Source organism: Rhineura floridana, chromosome 13 (genome assembly GCF_030035675.1).
Source record: "Rhineura floridana isolate rRhiFlo1 chromosome 13, rRhiFlo1.hap2, whole genome shotgun sequence".
Taxonomy (NCBI): domain Eukaryota; kingdom Metazoa; phylum Chordata; class Lepidosauria; order Squamata; family Rhineuridae; genus Rhineura; species Rhineura floridana.
This window is the reverse complement of record NC_084492.1, coordinates 39,130,173-39,147,257: the sequence shown is the minus strand read 5'-3', so window position 1 is coordinate 39,147,257 and position 17,085 is coordinate 39,130,173. Positions and strand designations below refer to the sequence as shown.

General features: G+C 42.8%; 1 protein-coding gene across 4 annotated transcripts in view; it reads left to right on the top strand.

Annotated features, from left to right (window-relative positions):
- Positions 1 to 17,085, top strand: part of BANP (BTG3 associated nuclear protein) — a 199,721-nt gene that overhangs the window by 13,944 nt on the left and 168,692 nt on the right. For all 4 annotated transcript variants that reach the window (XM_061594509.1, XM_061594510.1, XM_061594512.1 and 1 more), the window contains exons 2-4: positions 5,786 to 5,914; positions 6,541 to 6,635; positions 8,830 to 9,029. In XM_061594509.1, coding sequence (XP_061450493.1) covers positions 5,845 to 5,914; positions 6,541 to 6,635; positions 8,830 to 9,029 — 365 coding nt within the window. In that variant the 5' untranslated portion in view covers positions 5,786 to 5,844. The remainder of the gene's footprint in view (positions 1 to 5,785; positions 5,915 to 6,540; positions 6,636 to 8,829; positions 9,030 to 17,085) is intronic.

Genomic DNA, 17,085 nt, shown 5'->3' with positions numbered 1-17,085 from the left:
GCTCTCCTCCCTACTGTGCTATACCCCATTGAAACCATTTGCAGAATACCTGTTTATTTTCACGTATTTCAATTGTTTCGTGTGATCCAAAGCATGCTTGCTTGAAAATCAGTTCAGTTTAAATCAGTGGGGCCTATTTCCAGATCGCATATGTTTTTAAGATTGAGGTTCCAGTAAGGAATGGGTAACTGACAGCTCCCAAATCAACTCTGGCTCAATTTTTCTTGGCCTTTGGATACTTAATGAAATAATTTTTAGTTTTCATTACAATGAAAAGCAAGCACCTTGGTATTGCATAGAATAATAAGCTATTTTTGTGGCTTTGGAGCAAAGCATGGAAAACGCATCCGTGACAAAGCCCAAGGCAAGTTTTTTGGAATTCAGAAAAAGACTCAGCTGAGTGCTATCCACATATGGTACCAAGCTGAACTTGAAATGGATAAACCAATCTAATGCATAAAAATCATCTTACCATGAAAAGGAGGAAAGATGCCTTTCTTACTACTAAACAAACAAAGCCATGCATGGCTAACAAAGGAATGTAGCATTCTCAAAACATTTTGGGAGTTATCCCAAAGCTATTCCATGCATTGCTCCAAGCTACCTCTGTTGGGGGTGGGGTCTGCCAAATGCTCGTTGCCACATTTGGTCCTATGCACTGGGAAGTTAAGCAGGTAATGCCAATGATGGCTATGTAGGAACCTCCTCCATCTTCAGAAGCAGGCGGCCTCGGGTGTGGGCCTTCCCAAGAGGCTTCTGGTTGGACCTAGTGGACCTTTGCTCTGACAGCAGGGCTCTTCTTATTTTCTTTAGTCCTGTACAAGCCCTGCTGAAAAAAGGGAGCTGCACAGGACCCTGGAAATTCCACAAGAGTTCTAAAAGTTCTTCGTTCATATAGGAGATATTTTGAATACACCTGTAAGACTGCAAAGGGTACCTGACATGAAAAAGAGCTTAAACTGAACCATGGAGAAGGGCCAGCTGGTTTTACTGTGGAGTTCAGTAATATGCTGCATATGATTCAGTCTCCCAAATGGCTTTCTTTTTATTTTTAGGAAATGTAGGAGACTAGGCTGAATTCTTCTCCCTTGGCAGGGATCAACATGGATTCCTAAGCTGGATAATTCCCAGCTTCGCTTGAGACCTGACTGCCTATCTCTTTTCTTAGTACGGATGATAAAATCCTAACCTTTGCATTGAATAAGATATTATTCAAACAGATTAAACTTTGTTTTCCAGAGAAGGAACATTTTAAAAAACCATAAAACATTTAGTGGTGTTTGTAGATGCCGAAAAAGCCTTTGATAGGCTGGAATGCAAGTATGTGGGGAATGTAACTGCTTCAAAATGATATCTTGATTATCTTTTAAACATAAACGCCCATGATGAAAGGTAAATTTTCAAAGTGTGGCTAATTTCTAACTAAAAATCCAAGGATAAAGGACATGGCAAAAATGGTTGTGACCTCAAGTTGAGGTTGGCGTGTGCGGTGAATTGCTTGACACATGGAGCAGTCACCACAATGTTATATGATCTTAGAGTTTTTTTATTGGTCACCAGAATACACAGTATGGTGATTGTAAAATACACGTGCATGCATATATCAACATTATTTTCAAGTAGAGGAATTCTATTGAGTTAATCTGTGTGTGAATTTTGATTTGGTTTGGAGAAAAGGAAGAAAAACTGGGGCGGGGGCAGGAGGAGCACTTGGTTTTGTCCTTTTCTAAATGTGTGGATTAAAAGATTCATTCCCTTCAAGCTCAGGGCAGGGCTTTCAATAGCGTTTGCAGTTAGTGACATTATGAAACAGTAATCCCAGCACAGCTGTTTTATTATGTTAAGACTGGCTGGTTCCCAGGACTTCTGAGAAATGGCAAACTTAATTTGCCAAAATGATAGAAATGGCAACCACATGCCCTAAATCTCTCTCTAGGTTGCTTGGGCATGTTGCCACAGTGAATGCAATCATAATAGTTTTCACGGTGATCTGAATTTCAAATGAATCTCTCTTGGCAGCCGAAGTGTTTTGAGTAAACAGCTCCAATACCGTGTGGTGTCCTCATTTGGAAGAATTTAGAATGCTTTTTTTTTTTGTAATGAGAAGCTGCTGCCTTGGCTGGTCTAGAGGCCTCGGCGATGCTGTGGTGTGTGCATGTCAATTGTTCTCCACCTGCCTGTTTCAATTGCGTTCTGATATTCGAGTGGAAGAAGGAAAAGCAGGAAGTAGTGTGCAGTTGGCTTTAATTCAGCTACGGTGCTTAATGATGCATTGCCATTTCTACCGGCAAACCAGATTTATCCTGCCAATGTTCTTTGCTTCAGGTATTAAAGAACACACCCTCAGTCTGCCTACTCTTGTGTCTCTCTGCCCCCTCCTGATTCTCACTCCCCTCTCTAACTGTGGGAAATGCAGATGTGGATTGCTCCAGTGATTTTAATCCAGTTTTTGGAGGCTAGAGATTTCCTTTAATAAGACCTGTAACAATTCCTGACAGGGAACTCCAGAGGGACAGTGCTGAAAAATGTTTGGCTCTAGAACCACCGCCGAGGCTGAGCTTGGAACTGAATATTGCAGGAGCTGAATTGTGGAAACTCTGGAGACTGAAGAGAGAAACCTGATTTAATTCAAACCAAAGGAGCTTCCAAATCCCAATTTGTGCTGACAAAGAGAACCTATAACAGCCTTCCCTGACCTGGTGCCCTCCAGATGTGTTGGACTACAACTCCCATCAGCCCCAGTCAGCACAGCTGTATTATGTTGTAGCTGATGGCAGGTGTGGTCCAAACAATCTGGAGGGCACCAGGTTAGGAAAGCCTGGCCTGTGGGAATGCATCACTCTTGGGCATCATTTCTCCCATCTGTCTATGTAGATTTATTTTATTTTATTATTAAGAAGGCTCTGTGTGAGTTCTAAAACATAAATGTACTGCCTTCAAGTCGATCCCGACTTATGGCGACCCTATGAATAGGGTTTTCATAAGGCTGAGAGGCAGTGACTGGCCCAAGATCACCCAATGCGCTTCATGGCTGTGTGGGGATTCGAACCCTGGTCTTCCAGGTCGTAGTAACCACTACGCCACACTGGCTCTCATGTGTGAGTTCTAAGTACATGTAAATGTCAAGCCTGAATCAAGATGCTTAAAAACAGAGGACACGTCCAGCCCACTTTAAGCACTGCTAAGGCCTGTTGATTTCAGTGTGTATAACTCACTCTAATTGAAATCAGTGGGATCTAAAAGCCAATCAGGTTGACTGGACTGTGTTTATATTTGTGAAGAGTAAGGGCGGGGGGATAGATAACGTCCTTGCCTGCTTACCAGTATTAACTGTGGTCCTGAAAAGCTTTCCTCAAAAGGAATACTTCTGATTCCTCAAAAGGAATTCCAGGGCTTCTGGAAGTGCCGTGAACCGCAATGCATCTCTGGGAGGGAGGTGGCTCTGGAGTTGTGCGATAGCCAACATCTCCTCTCTGTCCTGATCCGTGGGTGGAACAGGCAAGAGGACACCCTGGGTCACCCCAGGAGAAGGAAAGGGACGTGGTGAAGGAGGTGGCGGAGCACCAGCCACCCTGCCAATTTTGGCTGCAGTGTTGACTCCATAAATACTAGGGTTGCAGCACTTAACTGAATAACCTGTTAATTTGATTGAGTAAAACAAACAACCCCCCTTTAGTCAACTTTAAAGGTTTCCCCAATTAATTGGTTAGCAGATATAAGATATATATATTTTAATACAAATGCTTATAAAAACTGCAGATGACAAGCACTGTCTTATTCTCCCTTTCCTCCTCGAGAGGCAAGGCTGGTGTCGACTTGAGGTAGGGCCTGCTTGGTGGTGCCTTGCTGGATGAGATCTGACAGGCCCGATTGCTATATAGCTTCAGGCAATTAAAGAGATCTTTGGTTAATTAAGCAATTTTCACTGGTATAGCTTTATCTTGTGCTGCTATTTTTGTTGTTAAATGTAATTGTACTGCCTTCAAGTCGATTCCGACTTACGGCGACCCTATGAATAGGATTTTCATGAGGCTGAGGGGCAGTGACTGGCCCAAGGTCACCCAGTGAGCTTCATGGCTGTGTGGGGATTCGAACCGTGGTCTCCCGGGTCGTTGTCCAACACCTTAACCGCTATACCACACTGGCTCTGTTGTTGTTATATGCCTTCAAATCTATTATGACTTATGGCAACCCTATGAATCAGCGACCTCCAATAGCATCTGTCATGAACCACCCTGTTCAGATCCTGTAAGTTCAGGTCTGTGGCTTCCTTTAGAGAATCAATCCATCTCTTGTTTGGCCTTCCTCTTTTTCTTCTCCCTTCTGTTTTTCCAAGTATTATTGTCCTTTCTAGTGAATCATGTCTTCTCATGACGTGTCCAAAGTATGATAACCTCAGTTTCATCATTTTAGCTGCTAGTGATAGTTGTGGTTGAATTTGTTCTAACACCCAATTATTTGTCTTTTTCGCAGTCCACAGTATGCGCAAAGCTCTCCTCCAACACCACATTTCAAATGAGTTGATTTTTCTCTTATCTGCCTTTTTCACTGTCCAACTTTCACATCCATACATAGAGATCAGGAATACCATGGTTTGAATGATCCTGACTTTAGTGTTCAGTGATACATCTTTGCATTTGAGGACCTTTTCTAGTTTTCTCATAGCTGCCCTCACCACTCCTAGCCCTCTTCTGATTTCTAGACTATTGGTTGAGATTCAGTGGTGCCTGTGTGTGAGTGGAACAGACTTCCACTCATGCAACAACACCCCCATCCCCTCCTCTCCGCTGCAATCCTCCGCGTCCTCTCAAAAATCTGCTCTAGAGGGATGGTGGACCCTCCAGGACAGCCTGGGAGTGCAGGGATGCATGGGGCAGGAGAAGGAGGGGAAGCCCACTGGTGCGATGTTGGATTTCATCCCTTGCTGGTATCATTGATCTGCTAGCTGCCTTGAGTCTCTTTGGTGGGATGAGGTGGGATAGAATGTTAATAAATAAATAAATATCCTCTCACTTAGAAGAGAATGGCAGTTTTAAGAGTATATCTGTTATAGCGGGCACATAATCTAAAAACATATAAACTTCTTGCTTTAGAACTATTGCTGATTCCCATATACCTCCAATTCTCTAAGTCTCCAGTTCTCTACAGGGAGTAAGTCCTACTGAGCTCAGTGGAACTTAACTTCTGAATAGACAAGTAAAGAATTGCAGTGTTAAATTAAAAAAGAAAAAAAATTAGTCAGCTGAGATTTCTTTAACTGACTAAGAATCCTAATAAATAAGCATTGGAATGGTGGAAAAAATTCATCTTTCTACCACTATTATGTGCCTCTTACGGTTTACATTAGAAGGTGATTGTGCAAGGTTGTAGTGGTAACAATCTAATCTCAAGCTGAAGTGCTTTTGAGTCTGTCCTCAGAATGTGTCATCGAAGAGTTAAAAAGGGTCGTTTTCTTTCTTATGAGTGCAGTGGGGAATTCTAACCTTAGCATTTAGTAACTGTGAAAATCATGTGCAGCAACTTCGGATTGCAATAGTAATATAGTTGTGCATGTACAGCATAAATTAATTGCCTGTTGTTGCTCTCAAGGACAGTGCTATGTTAAATGACCAACGGAAACTTGTGTTGTGAGGATCAAGTGGATGTCTTTTTTGAAAAATGAATCAAAATTATTTTTTAAAAAGCTCATAAATATGATTTGAACATAGTCTTGCCTCCAGTGTGACATGTGGTGAATCTTGCTGCCACTGTATGATTACAATTTCTTCTTCTTGATGTTTTGCAGGATCAGATTTGCATGAGCTGATAGAACGTATTAGGTCCAACGCTGTTGCCTGTTTCTGAATGATGACAGAACAGGATTTAGCTGATGTGGTTCAGATTGCTGTGGAAGACTTGAACCCAGACCATCCAGGTATGTTGTTAGAGGGACACAAAGAAGAATGAATGCAAAGGCATCCTGTGTCTTGCTGTTGGTCGCATGTGTGTTCATGATACGTGTTGTACAAATGCAGAATTATAAAGAACTGCCTTTGGGGCTGAATCAAATAGTGTTGTTGCAGAGATAGGTCACCTCACACCCTGAGTTTCTGTCCTCTTTTCCCAGTCTCTACCTTCCTGTATACCTCCTGGTATTTTACTATCTCCCTAAACGTGGCCTTTGTTAATTTCCGATACTGAAGCATGGCAGCCACCAGGAACAGACTGAGTTTTAGGGAACAGCATGATGGAAGAGGATTGTGCAGGCCTGTTGTAGCCTGTGGTCTGTTCTGTTCAGGAGGCTGAATCTAGAGCTTCTTACCAAGCTTGTTACCGTGAATCAGCTATTGAAACACCCTCAGATAGCCGCTAGTTTCAGTTTTTTAAAGAAATAAGTCTGGGAAAAGGAGTTTCCCTGCACGTTTTCAAGCTAGAACTCTTCCTTGCAAGTCTTGAACATAGTCTTGCCTCCAGTGTGACGTGGTGACATAATTGTATTTGACTGTATTTATGCCATTTCTAGAAACACCAAAAATGGGTTGCTTTGTTTTTGTTCTACAGTTGTGTTGGAAAACCATGAAGTAACAGACGAAGATGTAGACCCACCTTTAAAGCGCCAACGGATAGAAATTAATTGCCAGGATCCCTCAATTAAGGTGGCTATGGACATTTTTGTTTTTCACAAAATGCCATTAGTATTGGATCGACAGGGATGTATTCTGTTACTACAGGAATGGGGGGCCTGTAGCACTCCACGTGGTTATTCTGTTATTTATTTATTTGATTTATTTTCTGCCGTTCCTCCCAGAAGGAGCCCAGGGTGGCAAACAAAAACACTAAAAACACTCTAAAACATATTAAAATAAAGCACCTTTTAAAATAATAATTTTAAAAAGTTTTTAAACATCTTTTAGAAATAATAGCTTTAAAACATCTTGAATAGCAATTCTAGCACAGATGCAGACTGGTATAAGGTGTCTACTTAAAATGTTTGTTGAAAGAAGAAGGTCTTCAGTAGGCATCAAAAAGATAACAGAGATGGCATCTGTCTGATATTTAAGGGGAGGGAATTCCAAAGGGTAGGTGCCACAATACTAAAGGTCTGCTCCCTATGTTGTTCGAAATGGATCTCCTGATAACGTAGTATCTGCAGGAGGCCCTCACCTGCAAAGTGCAGTGATCGACTGGATATATATAGGGTAAGATGATCTTTCAGGGATCCTGGTCCCAAGCTGTGAAGGGCTTTGTATACCAAAAGCAGAACCTTGAACTTGGCCTAGTAGCTAATGGGCAGCCAGTGCAATTTTTTCAGTCATAGGGTATGTTGTTAGACTTCATCTTCCATCAGCCCTAGCCAGCATATCTAATGATGGCAGGACTTGTAGTCCCCCAACAGTTGGAGGGTGTTTGTGAGGATAAATTGGGAGAGGGAGAACCATGTTCATATGCCACCTTGAGCTACTTGGAGGAAAGGTGGGATATAAATGCAGTAATACAATCCAACTCATCATTAGATTAAACTGCGGTTCAAAATTTGAGAGAAGCATTTTGCGTACAGTCCCAATTAATCCTTTCAATAGTAGCTTATAAATTCAGTAGCTTTCCAGGATTTTTTCCCTGTAGCTTTGCTGCCTTTAGATAGGATGACAGTTTTTTAAAAAAAAAAATATTCTTTTTTATCTACTGGATGCAACCATCAATTTAAGTCAGTTTTGAATGTAAAAGACAACAAATCTTTGAGAAAATGAAGTATAAATCAAAACAAAAAATGTTTTTCTTGTAAATAGGAAAGTGTGTGTGTTCTTTTTAATGTTGCTCTTTAGTTATTTCTTTAAGCCTTTAATGGCAATAAGTGCAGAAAATGGGTGTATGTATATATAAACCTTACTTGACTTGCCTTAGAACCCAAAACATTAGGAACTGATTTTAAAATATTTATGTCCCTCTGTTTCCTAAAGCAGCCAAGGTGCCTGATTGCTCAATTTAAAACCTATTAAAATCTAAAAACAGCGAAGAAGAACATCAGATAAAGATTAAGTTTGAGGGGAGGCCCAGGATAGGCCTGTTAGAACAATATGGAATAGATTGTGCCAAATACTAGAATTCATTAAGGAGAGGACTTGCTAGAGTTCCTGGGAACGATCCTGCCACAGCCTGAGCACTACAACTGAAATGGCCTCCCTCCTTGTCTCCACCAATGGTGCCTCTATGCGTAGCCGGACGTGGCCTCCTTGCAATGACAGTGATCTGCCAGGATTCAATGTTTCCTGTGAAAATGAAAAGATTTCAGTGGGAGCAGAAGTGGGTATTGTGACCATGTTTTGGAATCCATTGCACCTGATCTTAGGTGGGTGAGGCATACCCATAGTAAGGGCAAAGTCCTGAAGTTTGAACTCAAATGTTAATCCTCTTGTCTCCATTGTAGCAGTAGTAGCAGTAGTTGTTGTTGTGCAATTTTATACAGAGAGTAGTTTTCTTTTTTTAAAAAATCTAGTTCTTTCTTTTTATTAACCATGGGTAGTACACTTTTATAAATGTCTCATTCTTCTGCCTGCCTAAGCAGCAGCCTGACATTTTAACCCTGCTGCATCTCACCAATGGTGAAAAATAAAAACTAACTATTTGAATTTAGAGCCTTCTAAACTGAGGCTTGCAAGTAAGCCACAATAATGCTGTGATATTCCATCAATTTTTGTGGATGATTGCATTTAGCGACTGGGTGGCCTGATAGTGCTCCTTGAGTACCTGTGGTATTTAGCTGGACCTTGATGTGTGTATGTTCTTGGAAGATACATCTGTAGGGTTTTTTTTACAAAACCACTGGCTTATTTGGCTCCTTCTCTTCCCTAGTCGTTCCTGTATTCCATTAATCAAACAATATGCCTGCGATTGGATAGTATTGAAGCAAAGCTGTTGGCACTAGAAGCTACTTGCAAATCCCTGGAAGAGAAACTGGACCTTGTCATGAACAAGCAACACAGCCCTATCCAAGTCCCCATGGTGGCAGGTTCCCCACTTGGTGCTACGCAGACATGCAACAAAGTGAGATGGTAAGATGAGGGTGTGCGAAGACAGCACTTCCTGTGTCCCAAGCAGCTTTCTGGATAACTGTCAGGGGCCTGGTATGCGGTTTAGGATGACCAGTGAATTGTCTTGAAGGCAATTGCATTGCCACATTCACGGTTTTACTTCCAGTGAGACAGAGATTAAACACATCACCTTGTTTGGTGGATGTCTTGGAACTGTTGCCACCCTTTGCCTTGGCTTTAGTCTGTGTGTGGGGTACTTTACCGATGGCATGGCTTCTCTTTGAGCTGAAGGGCAGCTTGCTCCCCATCTCTAGGACAATGGGCTGGAACATTGTTGTTAACCTTTCAATGAAGAAGAACCCAGTATTTGGATAATGTATTTATTAATTTTTATATAATATAAATATAAAGACCACAGAGCGGGTTGCAACAACAAATACAAATAATCAAGTTGGAAAACCAGTTTAAAATGGTCAATTAACTACATTCTGTAGCCCAGGCATATTATGCATAAAAGGTCTGACATAAAATACATGTCCTCAGAGTCTGAATGCTTGCTTTTTAAAACAAGCTTCTAGCTCTTATGGCTTGACAATGTGTTAGGTTAGGGATGGGGGAACCTGTGGCCCTCCAGATGTTGTTGGACTCCAGCTCTCATCGCTTCTCACCACGGCTGGTGGGAGTTGGAGTCTAACAGCATCTGGAGAGCCAGACAATCCTCATTCTTACTCTAGGTAATGCCTTGTGATCTCTTGGAAGCCAAAGAAAGCCTGAGTGGGGCGTGGTTAAAAGGCATGATTTTTGGTCTCTGTATGGTTTCCGGTAATTCTCCACTGCTAGCAGTAGCAGAATTGAATTTACATAATTATACTTTTCTTGCTGTTGAATTTGGATTCTGTTTGTGCTGACTTGAGCTGCATTTCAGAATGGTACACTGCCCTTGCCTTTAGTCTTGCATATAGCACAGTCCAGCCAGAAAGCATGGTTCTGGGGCGCAGCAGACATAAAACGGAGGCAGAATCTGGGTTAATATGATGGGAGCTTGCCTGCATTCTCATACACAGTCTGATGAGATATGTTAAAAGCAGGTGAGGGGAACCTTCCCTCTCCCCAGATGTTGCAGAACTACAACTCTCATCAGCCCCAGCAAGCGCAGCCAGTGCTGATGGGAGTTCTAGTTCTGCAACATCTGGAGGGCCAAAGGTTCTCTGCACGGGTGTTAAAGCAACCAACGAATTCTTGTTCTCATTGCTTTGTTTCTAGGGTTGTCTTTATTTTAGTAGAACTGATGCTCAAAGAGGTTGTTCCCCTGCCTCCCACAACAATAATAACTCTAGCATTACATCTTGTACTTCATTCTTGGCTACACTGTCCTGAATAGTTGCATTTGAGGAGTTCCTTCTGTCTACACCTGGGTATATTCTCATCAGTCCTTTAAAATTCATTGGCAAGCCCTGCAAGTTTCTGAATATTTTTCTGGTATGTGATGCTAGAGAATGATCTCAGTATTGCAGGTGCCCTGGATACTCACAGAAAGAAACAGTTCCCTTCTGGCTTCATAATGACTGGCTTGCAGCGGCACAGAACATCTTTTGTTGATACACAAATCCCACCCTATCTGATTTGGCATCCATGTTCAGCCCTAACCCTCTACTGGATGGCTTCTTCCTTGGTTTGTCTCCATCTCATGCTCCTCTCATGCCCAGATTTTTCACATTTCTTTCCTTACTGATTGTAGCAGTTCTACACAGTGGAGTCCATTTATTTCACGAATATACAATTCATATCTTTGCTGCTTTTTCATGCATATGTTAAAATGCCACAGGATAGATATTGTGCTGGTAATTTCAATCTATGATTCTGTATCCCAACAATTATATAAAAGTAAGACTAGTACTAGTGTTGTGGCTCCTACCCTTTGGAATTCCCTCCCCTTAAATATTAGACAGGCACCATCTCTGCTATCTTTTCGGTGCCTATTGAAGACTTCCTCTTTCAACAAACCTTTTAAGTAGAGACCTTATCCCAGTTTGTGTCTGCAGAGTTGCTTTTTAATATGTTTTTAAACCTTTTTAAAAAAACAATGTTTTTAACCTTTTTTTCTTTTTTAAGATGCCTTCAAAGCTTTAAAAAATGTTTTAAAAGACATGTTCTTTTAATGTATTTTAAAGTCTGTTTTTATGATGTTTTAAAGTGTTTTTAAGTGCTTTTGTTTGCCGCCCTGGGCTCCTGCTGGGAGGAAGGGCGGGATATAAATCAAATAATAAATAAATAAATAAATAATAAATAGTAATCCTGTATCCCTCCTGTGGAAGGGATATTGGGAACATGTCACTGATGAAAGATTTCCCCTGCATTTGGAACATAGGAAGGTGCCTTATACTTGAGTCAGACCATTGGTCCATCTAACTCAGTATTATTTACAGTGACTTGTAGAAGCTCTCCAGGGTTTCAGGCAGAAATCCTCCCTGCCTTACTTGGAGATGCTGGGGATTGAACTTGGGACCTTATGAATGCAAGGCAGATGCTCTACCACTGAGCGATGGTCCTTTCCTTTACCACATGGCACAGTGTGGCTGAGTTGCTGCTGGGCCATAAACATCAGTATATCTCTGCCTGTCTCCCCTCCTAAGAGGAAGGATGTTTCCAGATGTTTTGGATGTTGAGCAAGATGGTTTCACTAAAAAAACAGAAGTTCTGTATGCATTGCTACTGAAGCTGCATCTGTGAATGCTGGTGTGCCCCAGGTGTTGAGGTATGATTGTTTTTCTGATTTGAATATGAAACAAGAGTGGTTTCCTGAAACCTGGGCATGGAATTTGCTGTCCTTAGAGCTATGTGTTTTGAAGTGTTCAATTTCCCCATTATTACTAGTAGGCAAACTCTAAATTAGCAGTTTTTCTTTTTGGCTTGCGTGGAAAACAGAACTTGGGTTACAGTGACCTAGTTCTCACAAAATGCTAAGCCAAACCATGGCTTAGGGCAGACATTTGGGCTCTCAACAGGAGATTACAGCCTGCTCTGATCATGCTGCTGCAAAGAGGGCTGGAGGAAGAAAACAGCTGCTGTGATCTGCTCTCTAGGAACTCGCATACTTGCATCTTTGCACTAAGCTATTGTTTGGGTTAGCATTATGTGCAAACTGAGCTATTGTCAAATCTGTATCCATAAGCTAGTAAGAAGCAGTCATTTATATGTTATCCATTACTACTGGAGGGTATAATCTTCAGAAAACATTCTGTGAAGGAGATTTCTTGAGGCAAATAACTTTGTTAGGAACCCAATAACGCATGTCCAGCGAATGTCACTCTTCACCAGTTTTTCCTAATTAGACTCTTATGCTTCTCTGACAGATTTAGCATGTGTCCTGAGGCTGTGCTTTGCCTTGTGAAGACTTGAGGGCCTTTGATAGGCATTCTGATTGAGCTTCGCAATTAATATCTCACCTGGGGAAGTACTTTTATTGAAAATGTTTTCCTCCCAGGTAGATAGAACACAGTTTTATTAGATGAGATATATGTTGTATAGCGATGATATGCGGACTTGCTCTGTTTTCTCTTGCCATTAAATGCCGGTGGAATGAGCCTTGTTGTTTTATGGGTTCATCATAAATATCAGTGTCCATAAAAGAAAGTAGAAATTTACACTCTTCGACAGAAGCTGTGCTGTAGGTAGGGAAAAGAGCAGGAGAGAGTTGTTATCACTTGCCTTATCCGTAAGAGCCTTTAATTAGATTTGTATGTTTTGTTAAATTACTTTTTCCTTTGGGCTTAAAGCAAAACAGTTTTTGGATTTTCCCTTCTAAGGGGCATTTTTCTTTCCAGGTAGCAACTGCATTTCTTTTGCTATCTGTATTAATGAAATATGAGTGATAGGCATAGCATAGAACCCCACTTCACCCACCCCACAAACCTAGTGAGTTTGACAGCCCATTAGAAAAAGGGTTGTGTTGTCTTCATTGCTTTGTTACCCTGGGGACATTAACTTCCTCTGGAGTTGAGTTAACTATAGAGGTACTGAAGACTCTGGTACTCCTGTGACAATGATAACTGCAATCCTGTGAGGGGTGTGTGTGTGGTGTTGTGGGAGCCTTTTTACCCCCCCCCCGTCCTGGATGTGCTAGTGACGAACTGGTGTAGAGCAGATGGTTTTAAGCTCAACAACGGTGTCTTGTTGTGTTTTCTTTCGAATGCCTGCAAGCTGTGTTAGTTCCATGTCAGCAAACCACTTACAGTGATGCAACACGGTTTTTCGTAATCAAGGCTTGAGCCAGTTTTACTTCTTTATGCTGCTCTTTTATTACATGTTTTTTTAAAAAGCTGTACTGTTTCAGCATATTGGTTTTGGCATGTTAATTTCAAGCATATCTTGTGACTGCTTCACACAGTGCTGTCCCCCCTGAGGCAGCAGTCTCAGTTTGTGGCTGCAGAGGCCCTTTTTTAGATGCCGTAGTTGAGGCGTAGGAGTTTGTGGTGGGTTGGTCAAAAGTTTAACATACATGATCACATCCCCAGGGCAGGGACTGCTCACATGGGTGAAAAGGTATTATGATGCAGATTGTCTTTAGAATCATAGACTTGGAGGGGGCCCTTCAGGCAATCTGTCCCAACCATCTGCTCCATTCTGCACATGCAGAGCTGGAGCTTCCCCAACAGACAGATGTCTGCCCAGCCTCTGCTTGAAGGCCCCTACTGAAGGAGAACCCCACCCCCACCCCCTTTAGGTAATTTTAGTTTTCTACAAGATCTTGGATTCCAGCATTACATAGTCACTTAACCCCCAAAGGTCCTGCTACTTTAATCTCACTGAGCAACTCTCATTGGTTGAGATCAAGTCAAGGATAGTTGATTCCTTCATTCTGTTCTGCGCTTTCTGAAAGAAGACGTTGTCAGCACGTTGCTATTAACTGATCTGAAACATCTGTCGTTTGCGACAGGAAAGCATCGTTTACATCCTCACCTTGGTTTGGCAGGTTGTAGTAGACTATGACCACAATGTTGTTTTTATTTCTATCTCCGTTTGTTGTACTCAGATGGACTACTTTGTCCGTTCTCTTGTATTTCTGTGAAGCTATATGCATTAGAAACATAGGAAGCTGTGTTACACTGAGTCACACCATTGCTCCATCTAGTTCAGTATTGTCTACAATGACTGGATTGCTCCATCTAGTTCAGTAGCAGCTCTCCAGGGCCTCTCCCAGCCCAACCTGGCAATGCCAGTGGGGACTGAATTTGGGATTTCCTGCATGCAAAGCAGATGCTGTACCACTGAGCTACAGCCCTTCACCACATTTTCATCATATAATGTTCCCCTCCCTTTCGATTTGCATCTATTTTTCCCCTTTTCTTTTTTGGAACAAGTTATATTCTTCAGCTGCTACATTCCAATCACTGGAGTCATCCAGTCAAGTCTCGGCTATACCTATCAAGACATATTTACTGCCCTGAACTAGGCGTTGTCGCTCATGTTGTTTGTTTTCTCCATTCTGTTCATTAGTGTATAGACACAGAGAGTATTGAATATTCTGCTGCACATCTCCCCTACTCTTTTAGTGTTGGGATTTGGCATGTACAGTGCCTCCTGGTTTCTGCTGCAGCACCCAAGTCCCCATCTTTAGTGTTTACCCATGAACTTGCCTTCAGACTACTGCCTCCATCTCCACAGGATTTAGTTTAAAGCACTCTTGAGCAGATTCACCCTGCTTTTGCCAACCATCTTCATGAGGTGCAGCCAATCTCCTGACAACAGTGCTTTGTTAAAGAACCTTAGACCATTTTCTCTGTGGTCATTCATTTGCCTAAAGTATTCTTCTGTCTCTTTGTAGTCTTATATCTTTTGACAGGAAGAATGGATGAGAACACCACTTGAGTGTTGTCCCAGGAGGTTGTTCCAAGTGGTCCGAAGCCTGGTCAGTCCAGTTGCACAGGAACCCATGGAACATTCTAAAGCCTCCTGTGACATATTTGCTAAGCACTTTGCCGATAAAATCGAGCACCTGAAGTGCACGATTCCGCACGCTGTGGGTACAAGAAGTGGGCCAGAGTCGGCCAGTTGCATTCCGGTCTGGTGGGATCGGTTTCAGCCTCTTCTCGCTGAGGAAGTGGACAAGGTGTTCTCTACTGTGAAGCCAACCACTTGTCTGCTCGATCCTTGCCCCTCATGGCTCATTGTGAGCTGCAAGGAGAGACTGGGCGAAGGGATCAAGGCAGTGGTAAATGCATCCTTGGAAGAGGGTGCTATGCCATCAGCCCTCAAGGAGGCAGTGATAAAGCCCATCTTGAAAAAGCCCTCCTTGGATCCCCAAGAGTTGAACAACTTTCGCCCAGTCTCTAACTTACCATTTTTGGGCAAGGTGATAGAGCGAGTGGTGGCTAAACAACTACAGACGCACTTGGATGAAGCGGATTATTTAGATCCATTCCAATCGGGCTTCAGGACTGGACATGGAACTGAAACAGCCTTGGTTGCCCTGGTAGATGATATGAGGAGGGCGTTGGATAGGGGAGAATATACCTTCCTCGTCCTCCTGGATCTCTCAGCGGCTTTTGATACCGTTGACCACGGTATCTTGTTAAATCGCCTAGAGGGATTGGGAATAGGGGGCACTGTTTTACGGTGGTTCCATTCCTATCTCTCAGGCAGGTACCAATGGGTAGCATTGGGGGATGAGGTTTCAGACCCTTGGCCTCTTAATTGCGGAGTGCCACAGGGTTCTATGCTCTCCCCCATGCTATTTAACATCTATGTGAAGCCACTGGGAGCCATCATCAGGAGTTTTGGGTTGCAGTGTCACCAATATGCGGATGACACCCAGCTCTATCTCTCATTTAAGTCCTCACCAGAGTTGGCTGTGAAGACCATGTCCAAGTGCCTGGAGTCCGTCAGTGGATGGATGGGCGAGAACAAGCTGAAGCTAAATCCCGACAAGACCGAGGTGTTACTCGTGGGTGATAAGAGAAGGTTGGGAGACATCGACTTGGTGTTTAACGGGGTGAGATTACCCCTGAAGGACCAGGTCCGCAGCCTAGGGGTCATTCTTGACTCCCAGCTGTCCATGGAGGCTCAGGTCTCGGCAGTGAGCCAGGCAACTTGGTATCAATTACATCTGATACAGAGGCTGCGACCCTACCTTTCTGTACAACTGCTCCCACGAGTGATACATGCCCTGGTCTCCTCTCGCTTAGACTATTGTAATGCGCTCTACGTGGGGTTACCCTTGAAAACGGTCCGGAAACTGCAGCTGGTACAGAATGCGGCGGCACGCTTGATTAAACGTAGCCGGGAACATATCACCCCGGTGTTGATAGATCTTCACTGGCTACCAGTGGTCTGCCGGGCCCAATTCAAGGTGTTGGTACTGACCTTTAAAACCCTATACGGTTTCGGCCCGGTTTATCTGAAGGACCGCCTCCAGTATCACCAATTAGGCTGCCTTACAAGATCAGCCACACAGGACCTCCTGTCGGTCCCACCGGTCAAAACAGCTCAGCTGGTGCGGACCAGAGAGAGGGCGTTCTCGGTAGTGGCTCCCACCCTCTGGAATTCTCTCCCCTACGACCTACGATATGCCTCCTCCCTGATGAGTTTTCGCCGAGCTTTAAAGACCTGGCTATTCAGGCAGGCCTACAGGAACTTCGAGGTGGATTAGTTTTTGATGTATTAAGTGATGTTTTTGATGTTAGCTTAATTGATGAATGTGTTTGAATTGTGTATTGTATTTTATTATGCTGCTGTAAGTCGCCTAGACTATATTAGAAGCTCAACTGGAGTGCACACCGCAGATCAGAAAAGGTACCGCCAGGGCCAAGAAGATGCCAGCATGGTTAACGAGCAAAGTCAAGGAAGCTCTTAGAGGCAAAAAGTCTTCCTTCAGAAAATGGAAGTCTTGTCCGAATGAAGAAAATAAAAAAGAACACAAACTCTGGCAAAAGAAATGCAAGAAGACAATAAGGGATGCTAAAAAAGAATTTGAGGAGCACATTGCTAAGAACATAAAAACCAGCAACAAAAGATTCTATCAATACATTCAAAGCAGGAGACCATCTAGGGAGACAATTGGACCCTTGGATGATAAGGG